General features: G+C 42.8%; 1 protein-coding gene across 4 annotated transcripts in view; it reads left to right on the top strand.

The window, feature by feature from the left end:
• Positions 1-9,417, top strand: part of Rad17 (RAD17 checkpoint clamp loader component) — a 36,387-nt gene extending 26,970 nt beyond the window's left edge. For all 4 annotated transcript variants that reach the window (XM_005413906.2, XM_005413904.2, XM_013509598.1 and 1 more), the window contains exons 16-17: positions 5,738-5,795; positions 8,572-9,417. In XM_005413906.2, the coding sequence (XP_005413963.1) occupies positions 5,738-5,795; positions 8,572-8,845 (332 nt within the window). In that variant the 3' untranslated portion in view covers positions 8,846-9,417. The remainder of the gene's footprint in view (positions 1-5,737; positions 5,796-8,571) is intronic.
• Positions 9,418-9,613: the final 196 nt, after the last annotated feature.

Below are 9,613 nucleotides of genomic sequence, written 5' to 3' on the forward strand. Positions count from 1 at the left end.
GGGCACAGCTGGCATCTGCTTTGCTTTCCTGTTGTCATCATGGGTCTTTGTGACGCTGCACCTGCCTTCTCCCCTGCCGGCTCACTAGTGTGCTTCGCAATGTTTTTACATAGTTTGCTGGGCAGAAACTTTCTTTTCTCCGCTGTAAATGATCTCTTATGCACTTCATCCCCAATCTTCCAAGAAAATTTTTCCATGACATTTTTGCACTTGTAAACTATCAAACTATACTGTTCATTTTTAGGATTGAATAAAACACACCATTTGCCAAAGCTTTGGGTTTACATTGATACCATAGTTGCTGCATAACTCAGCTACATCTACTCCACCTTTGGTTTTGTTGTAGAAAGTTTCCATCTCAGCCTTTTTGGTTGAAGTTTCCCTGTCAATAATTCCATCATGGCCGGGTGTGGTGGTGCACACCTATAATCCTAGCGCTCAGGAGGCTGAGGCAGGAGGATCGTAGTGAGTTCGAGACCAGCCTGGGCTACAAAGTGAGCCCAAGGCCAGCTTGAACTGCACAGCGAGACCCTGTCTCAAAAAAGACAAAAAGACAAAAAAAAAAAAAATTCCATCATGGTGCAATGCTGACATCAGCAGTACCAGTTTGTTTTTCTTTGCCATATACAAGGCCAATGTTATATCTTTCTGAAATCCAAAGATTATAGTGTACAAGTCTGTGTTTTTAAATTGCAACAGATCTTTTTTTTTTTTTTTTTTTTTTTGTATTTTTGGTTTTTTTGTACCGGAAATTGAACTCAGGGCTTCTCACTTGCCAGACAGGTGCTGTGCCTCTGAACTGTATCCCCAGCCCTGCAACATTACATTTGGAATTTCTGCTTTATTCCTGGTAAAGTTCCTAGTTGAATCAACTTACGCATTTTTACCTAAGGTAACATCAGTTGGAGACTGGTAAACAAATTGTCAAATGTTGCATTCTGATTAGTTTGGGAGATGGGAGCAACAAGTCCATGCACAAAATCATTTGGTTTATTTTTATGAATAAGGACCTGGTGGCTGGGTTTCAGGATAAATTTCTTTTTTTTCTTTTTTTCTTTTGTCGTTTTGAGACAGGGTCTCGCTCTGCAGTTCAGGCTGGCCTTGGGCTCACTTTATCGCCCAGGCTGGTCTCAAACTCATAATGATCCTCTTGCCTCAGCCTCCCGAGTGCTGGGATTACAGGCATGTGCCACACACCCAGCCCAGGATAAATTTCTAATTTGAAAGCATAATAAGTCTTTGCATCCACAACGGCATAAATTTTTATGCCATATTTTGGTTTTGGGGGAATATACTGTCTGAAGCTACAGCAACCATGAAATGCTGCAAGGTGCTTGTCAGTAGTCATGCATTGAGACGGTATGTAAATTGTTTGACAGTTATATAGAAATCTCTCAAGCCATTAGCAGATAGCAGCCAGATAATCAGTTCTTTTTCTTTCACGGTGGGTGGTTTTGTCATCAAACCTCAGGCAATTTTGAAGGAAACCAGATCTCCTCAATGTCATCATTATACTACAAATCCTCAAGCCCACACTGTTGCTTTTTCAGAAGTTTTTTATATTCCTGTAATGACCATGAGAAAGCCCTGCCAAGTAGAGCAGACCTGTGAATGTTTTCAGTTCAGTTAGTGAGGTGTATAAATACATACATACATACATACATTTTAGAGTATGGCTATGGGTACATAAAGAACATTTTACTTGTATTTCATCATTTGTGTATTTCACAGTATCTTGAAGCATTTCATCTGTTACAAGTAGTTTTCAACACTGAATGGCAGTGCTGGCATTAAGACCAGTAGGTTTCACCCATGCCAAGATACTCACTGTATTTTCAGATCTACTTCTAACACTGGATCCTTCCATTTGATGGCATGACCATTTTGTGCCATTTCTACTAGTCAAATACATACTCACGTTGCTATTTTCCTCACCATCTGAGTCAAGGAAGTCCACATTCCCTGTGTCTGTATTGGTCAATTCCTGCTCCGTTTCTGTCACAGGAACTTTGGCTCACATGGCCAACATCAAAGCCATTATTATCATCATCATCCATGCATGAATAATCTGATGATTCACTTTCAGCCTCCTCCAAAACTTGCAAATCTGGTTTTTTATGTGCCTTTGTACTGAATTGGGTTACTTCTACCAGAAAAATCAAAATAAATCCATATTCCATTATGGTAAAGTACATGTCTACATAGCAAAAGAATGGTGTGGGTGTATTTTACCCCCCATGATGCTCAGGTAAGCATATGCAAAACCTGTTAGATGGAGCATAAACGTGGGTAAAAATCCCAGTTTGATATTTTTGCACTCGTGCACACATCTTTCCATTCATCATACCAAATAGGCAAACACAAAGATTGCTTCCTATATCCCCGACGTGCAGCTACTGAGCCCTACAGCCAGCTACTATTATACTAAAGTACAAATTGACAGTAGAAAAGTATGGGATGAGTTTTTTTAACCCAATGTTATATCCCAGAACTTCTAGGAGTATTAATTTTTATTTATTTATTTTTTTGGAAACAGGATCTCACCATGTAGTTCAGACTAACCTTGAACTCACTATAAAGCCCAAACGGCCTTGAACTCATGGTAGTCTTCCTGCCTCAGCTTCTAAAATGCTGGGATTATAGGCCTGCACCACCATGCCTGGCCCCCGCATGTATTTATTCATTTGATTATTTGCATGTGTTTATATGGATGCTGGTTCTTAGGTGTTCAATTGTAATTCCTTGTTACCATTATTTATTTTGATATATTGGACATAGTAGTGTGGGCCTGTAATCCAGCACTCAGGAGACTGAGGCAGGAGGATCTTTGGGAGTTTGAGACCATCCTGCGCCACAAAGTGAACTCAAGGCCAGCCTGAACTGCATATTGAGACCCTGTCTCAAAAAGACAAAAAAGCCAGGTGTGATGGCACACACCTATAATCGCAGCACTTGGGAGGCTGAGGCAGGAGGATTGTTGCAAGTTCAAGACCAGCCTGGGCTACAAAGCGAGCTCAAGGCTAGTCTGAACTGCATAGCGAGCCCCTGTCTGAAAAAGACCAAAAAAAAAGTATTTATTTTGATGTGACACTGTCCGGATTGGACTAGCAAGTGTCACTTTAAGCTAACTCTGTCCCATTTGATGTGTCCCCAGTACCCTTAGAATACTTTCTTACCTTCCAAAACAGAATGTTCCCAGTTGATTTCATAATCTTCCTGTGCCAGTTCTGAGGTCTGGAATTTCTGGGAGCCCTAGATCCCCTTGGTGGGAATGGCATTTAGGAAGCAGAATCTGGGCACTAGACGTAGTCAGAGTATCATTGTTGCTAGGCTAACTAACAACTACAGTATGGCTATATATAAAACATGAGTTTATTACCAGAGGTGGTGCCTTGGGCCTGTGATCTTTCAGGACTGTGATCCGAGCACTTAGGAAGCTGAGGCAGGAGGATCGCTACAAGTTGGTGGCTACATAGTGTAATCATCTTGAAAATAGAAATAAAACAACAGAAACTGTGAGTTCATACCAATACATTCAATTACAAACACCAGAGAGTTTATTCTAACCCTTTTTCTTTTCATATTTGTGCCTCTTTTTTTTTTTTCTTTCTGTGCCTATCCCTCCCTTTTTGGGTAATAAAAATCATTTGTTTCATTTTCCTGAGTGTACTTAGTACTTGCTCAGTTTCTCTGACAATATTCCTTTTTACCTTGCCATAGTCCCTCAGTGCAGCTGGGCACCGTCCCCCTGAGTCCTGCTATGGGATCCAGGCTCAGTTTCCTGAGCAGGAGTGTTCTAGGCTGAGGCAGCAGCGCTGCTTGGAGCTTGGGGGAAAGGCAGACTCTCAGCCCCAACTACCAGATAAGTCTGCTTTGTAATAGAATTCTTCTGGTGATTGGCATGCATTTGAGAAGTACTGGATTAAGTTATTTACATTGGAATCATCTGGATAATCATTTTATCTATTCATTAAAGATTGTGAGGGTTGGGCGTTTAACTTAGTGGTGGAGGACTTGGGTAGCATGTGCAAGGCCTTAGACTCAGTCTCCACCACAAGGATAAAAATCAGATTCTGAGCCGGGCGTGGTGGCGCACACCTGTAATCCCAGCACTCAGGAGGCTGAGGCAGGAGGATCCTTGAGAGTTGGAGCATAGGGAGACCCTGTCTCAAAAAAGAAATTAAAAAAAATCAGATTCTAAGATCCCACCTCTAAGCTTTACATATCAAAGAGCTATTTTTTGGTTTTTTTTTTTTAATTCCAGTTATATTGTGTAGTGGATGTAAGAGTCTCATACTGTTCTATTTGTAAACTTTAAAATGGCTTATACAGTTGGGGTGTGGCCCAGTGGTAGAAGAATGCCTAGCATCCACAAGGCCCTGTATTCTATCCCCAGCACTGCCAAAGGAAAAGAAAAAAAAAGCTTGAGGCTAAAAAGTTTAAAAAGTTTTTGTCTATCTAGGCGTGGTGGCGCATGTTTGTAATTGCAGCATTCAGGAGGTTGAGTCAGGAGGATTGCTACAAGTTTGAGGCCAGCCTGGGCTACATACTGAGTTCAAGCCCAGTCTGAATTACATAACAAGATCCTGTCTCAAAAAAACAAAAAATTTAAAAAAAAAAAAAAAAAGAAAAAGAAAAAGTAGAATGTAGCCAGGCATGTTGGTGCAGGCCTGTAATCCCAGCACTCTTCAGACTAAAGCAGCAGGGTTGCAAATTCAAGCTCAGCCTAGGCATTTAAAATTTAGCAAGACCCTGTCTCAAAATAAAAAGGGCTAAGAATGTAGCTCCTTGTGAAGGCTTGAGGTCCCATGCCCAGTGCTGCAAAACAAAACAAACAAAAAACCCCAAAAGACAAAACAGTTAATAATGTATATTAGAAGGTTGCTAAAAGTAGATTTTAAGTGTTCATACAAAAAAAATAAGTATTTGACATAGTACATATTTCAGGTAGCTTGATTTAGCTGTTCAACAGTGGATGCATATATGAGCATCCCATGTTATATATCATAAATACGTGTGATTTTTACTTACCAATTAAAAAATAAAAGAAACTAGGCATAGTGGCGCATACCTGTAATCCCAGCACTTGGGAGACTGAGACAAGAGGATCACCAAGTTCAAGGTCAGCCTGGGCTACGTGGTGAGTTTGGGGCTGGCCTGGACTACATAACAAGACCCTGCCTCGCCGGGCTTGATGCATGCCTGTAATCCCAGCACTCAGGAGGCTGAGGCAGGAGGATCATTGTGAGTTTGAGACCAGCCGAGGCTATCAAGTGAGCTCAAGGCCAGCCTGAACTGCATATTGAGACCCTGTCTCAAAAAGATTTTAAAAAAGACCCTGCCTCAAGAAAACAATAGCCGGGTATGGTGTCACATGCCTGTAATCCAAGCACTCTGGGAGACTGAGCAGGAGGATCACAAGTTTGAGCCCGGCCTGGGCAATTTAGCAAGACTAAAAGAAAGAGTAAAGGGCTAGGATATAGCTCAGTGCAGTGACCCTAGGTTCAATCCCCAGTACCAATAAATGAATGAATTGAGGCCAAATGAATGAATGAATAACCTGAGGCTAGCCTGTGCAATGTATTGAGAACATCTCAGAACTAAAACTAAAAAGGGCTCACAATACAGCTCTGCGGTAGAGAGCTCCTGGGTTCAAGCTTCAGTACTACCAACACGAAAAAAGAATAAATACAAAGGGTAATGGTATTAAAATCATCTCAAAAATATCTGTTTTCAGCTCAGATTTCTTTTATCCAAGATATTGGAAGACTTCCTTTGAAGCGACACTTTGGAAGGTAAGCTGATCATTTTAATTTGCAGAGCACTGTTACTGAAATGTCCACGAATCCACTCAGTGTACTCAGTATGCAGTCAAGAAATGTTATCTGAGGCTGGGGATATGGCTCAGCAGTGTAGCACCTGCCTGGCAAGCACAAGGTCCTGAGTTCGATTTCTGGCACCACAAAAAAAAAAGGAAAAAAAAGAAATGTTATCTGTGAATTACAGATACATATATATTATACCCAGGGATCCAAAACCATGCAGTTACATTGTGGGTCTTTTATTAAATATGAAAGTATGGATTCACCTTTTCCCAGTGGAATATATCAGACTAAACGGAAGTATGGAATCAAAAAGCCAAAGTATGTTTTAGAAGTGTCTAGTTCAAGGGATCTTGCTAATATAGAAACCTCTTCTCAGCCTCCCTGCCAAGATGTCTTCTTAACCTATGGTTGAAGACCTGCAGTGACCAGGAACTGCCTCAAAAAAGTGCCACAGCTGGACATGGTCGTGCATGGCTGTAATCCCAGCACTTGGGAGGCTGAGGCAGGAGGATTGCCTTGAGTTTGAGACCAGCCTGGGCTACATCGTGAGTTCCAGGCCAGTCTGAACTACATTGTGAGACCCTGTCTCAAAAGAAAAAAAAAAAAGCAAAAGATAGATACCCAGTATCTCTACTGTTCGTTTTATTAGAAAGTAGCCCCTGTGCTAATGCCAGTGATGTACACAAAACCTGCTTAACTTTGAGAATATTTCTGTTTGAGTTTGATTTATTAGATTGGAATTAATTACTCAGCATTTTAAAAAATTTTCAAAAGGAGCTGCTTACTGGTTGCAAGGACAAAAGCAAGTGACCAAAGTGACGCCTGTTGCACCTCCTTACTTTCTCCTTGTCCTGGTCCCAAGTGGAAGACTCTGCCTGTCTGGCTTCTTTTCTCCTCTGTACTCACAGTCTGTAAGGCTGGGTGGTACTAATGGCTTTGTGTGGATGACGGCTGAGCCAGGGAGAGTATCTTCCCCGTTGCTTCGGCACAGTGAGGGACGGACCCAAGGCATCGTCCCACCAGAGTGCTTGGGCCTCAGCCTCATAAACTTTGCTTTTCCCTTCACATCCCTCTGAGTCAGAGCAGGACAAGATCTCTGGGGGCTTCTTTCCACCCTGAGGTGATGATGTGAAAGCAAAAGGAGGAGAAGTATTTTCTGTTGTCTTTTTGTTCCTAAAATATGAGGAAACTCACTTTTGAACGCTCCCTGCTCACCTGGAGTAGCTGGCTGTCCTCTCCCTCCTCCCTTTCCCCACCTTCACAGAAGTTTGAGAAGTGCAGATTTTTTTTTTTTTTTTTTTGGTACTGGGAATCAAACTCAGGACCTTGCACCTGCCAGGCAGGCACTTGTGCCACTGAGCTATATCCCTGGCCCCACGTAAGTTGTCTTATTAAAAAAAAGAGATGTAAGGAAAAGAGTGGGAATCTTGTATTTATTGGTTCAACTACTTGATCTACTGGGTAGCAGGACTTACCAGTGTTGATGTGCTGCGTGACTAGTACTGTTACCTTTATGTTGGTCATGTTTAACCCAGTCTTTGATTTAAGCTGATAATACTTAGTATTAACAGTTAACTTAATCTTTAATAGCTGCATAGTTTTTGTAATTCAACCGATACCTTATTTTTGTACATTTAGCTTCTTTTCAGATTCTATTATCATAGCCTTGTAAATAAACCATCCTGCATATGAAATAATCAGAAAGAATGAACTAGAAATGAAAGTGCCGCACAGGTATATTCCTTTCATATGCCAGAATGGTTACAAGAATATATGCAATTTTATACCCACTTACACTGTACCAGTATCATTTTTTTCTTCTAACTCTTGCCATAGGTAGGTTTAAGTCACTTTTTTTTTTTTTTTGGTCTCTTTGAGACAGGGTCTCACTATGCAGTTCAGGCTAGTTTTGAACTCACTTTGTAGTCCAGGCTGACCTTGAACTCTCGATCCTCCTGCCCCAGCCTCCTGAGTGCTGGGATTACAGGTGTGTACCACCACGTCCAGCTGATCACTTTTGAAAGTCTCTTGCTAGATGTGATAGGGCATATGTGTAAACCTAGCACTCAGGTGGCTGAGGCAGCTACACATAGTTCAAGGCCAGCCTGAACTGCATAGTGAGACCCTGTCTCAAAAAAACAAAAAAGTATCTTTACCAGTTTAGAAGATGACAATAGAAGTTCATTACTATATTTTCATTTCTACTTTAAAGTTATAATTTTTTTTTTTTTTTTTTTTTTTCTTTCTGAGACAAGGTCTCACTTTGCAGCTCAGGCTGGCCTTGAGCTCACTTTGTAACCCAGGCTGGTCTCGAACTCCCAACGATCCTCCTGCCTCAGCCTCCCTAGTGCTGGGATTACAGGCGTGTGCCACCATGCCCGTCTTAAAGTTACAATTTAGATTGAACAATTTTAGTGATACTTATATTTTCTAAGTTTTTTCTGAGATTTGTGCCTACTTTTTTTTTGGTTACAAATGAAAGAGCAAACTAGAATGATGCTCCCCTCTTGCTGGGGAGTGAGGCTGGGACTTTTGCACCAAGGTGTATCTCCAGCCTCTTTTTATAGGGTCTTGCCAAGTTGCTAAGTGACCGGTTGACCAGGCAGGGTTCAAACTTGTATCCTCCCGCCTCTGCCTGACAGAGTGCTGGGATTCCAGGCGTGGGCTGCAGTGCCTGGCTCCTGACACTGTCTCACCAAATCACCTGCTTTGATCATGACTGAGGTCTGCCCTGTGAATCTGACAGGTGGAAGATGGAGGCCCTGGCTGACAGGGAGCTGGCGCCCATGGACCCTGACAGCGGAGATGAGGCCCTGCCCAACGGAGCACTGCCTGCCGGGCTTGGGGATGCACAGAGGGAGCCGCCCCCGGCCCTCCCCCAGGAAACATGGTCTCCGCCCCTGAGTCAGAGCAATGAGAGCGAGCTCCCGGCCAGCCAGCCCCAGCCTTTCGCCTCGCAGCTAGACTTGGAGGATGACAGCGACGTGATCATAGAAGAGTACGACAGTGACGCGACATAGGAGCCTCTTGCCGGACTGACTGCGCCTCCAGATTCCTTGGAGTTTTCTGCCGTGGGATTTGAACCGCCCCTGCTCTGGTGGATTACTAGCGGTTGTTAGCTCTTCCTCAGGAGCTCCTGGTTCTTCTGCTGTCCTGGAGTACATGGAAGATCAGTCCTCCACGCACGCTGAGCTCTTTCTGTAGTATTTATTTAGTCCTGCGACTGGGTTAGGGAGAGGTGTTGTGTTTATGCCAAACATCAGAAAATGTGAAGGAAGACCGTGGAACACAAAAGTGATACAGAGTGTTGTAAATATGAATGTGAATAAACCTTGTGCCTTATTTAGTTTGTCTCAGTCTTCTCAGATACCTGTTTTTATACGATGTACAGTGCACTATTTTAGATACTTTCTGGAAAGAATGTAATCGCCAGGCATGGTGGTGCACGCCTGCCATCCCAGCACTCGGGAGGCTGAGGCAGGAGGGTCACTGTGAGTTCAAGGCCAGCCTGGGATACATAGTGAGACCTTGTCTCCAAACAGAAAAAAGTTTGTAATCATAATTTATATCAAGATTAAAGTGTTGGATTTCATCTTGTTTCTGTTGTCTTTTAACGCAGCCTACCATTCACTATCTGCCTTGTTCCTCATACTGCAGGCATTTCCTTTCCAGGCATTTCAAAGGCGGGGAAGATGGGCGTGGCGCACGCCTGTAATCCCAACACTCGCGAGGCTGAGGCAGGAGGATAGCTGCCCTTTCAAGGTGCCCTTTGAGCTACATAGTGAGCT

This window comes from Chinchilla lanigera, unplaced genomic scaffold (assembly GCF_000276665.1).
Source record: "Chinchilla lanigera isolate Chin_1 unplaced genomic scaffold, ChiLan1.0 scaffold00174, whole genome shotgun sequence".
NCBI classification, from domain to species: domain Eukaryota; kingdom Metazoa; phylum Chordata; class Mammalia; order Rodentia; family Chinchillidae; genus Chinchilla; species Chinchilla lanigera.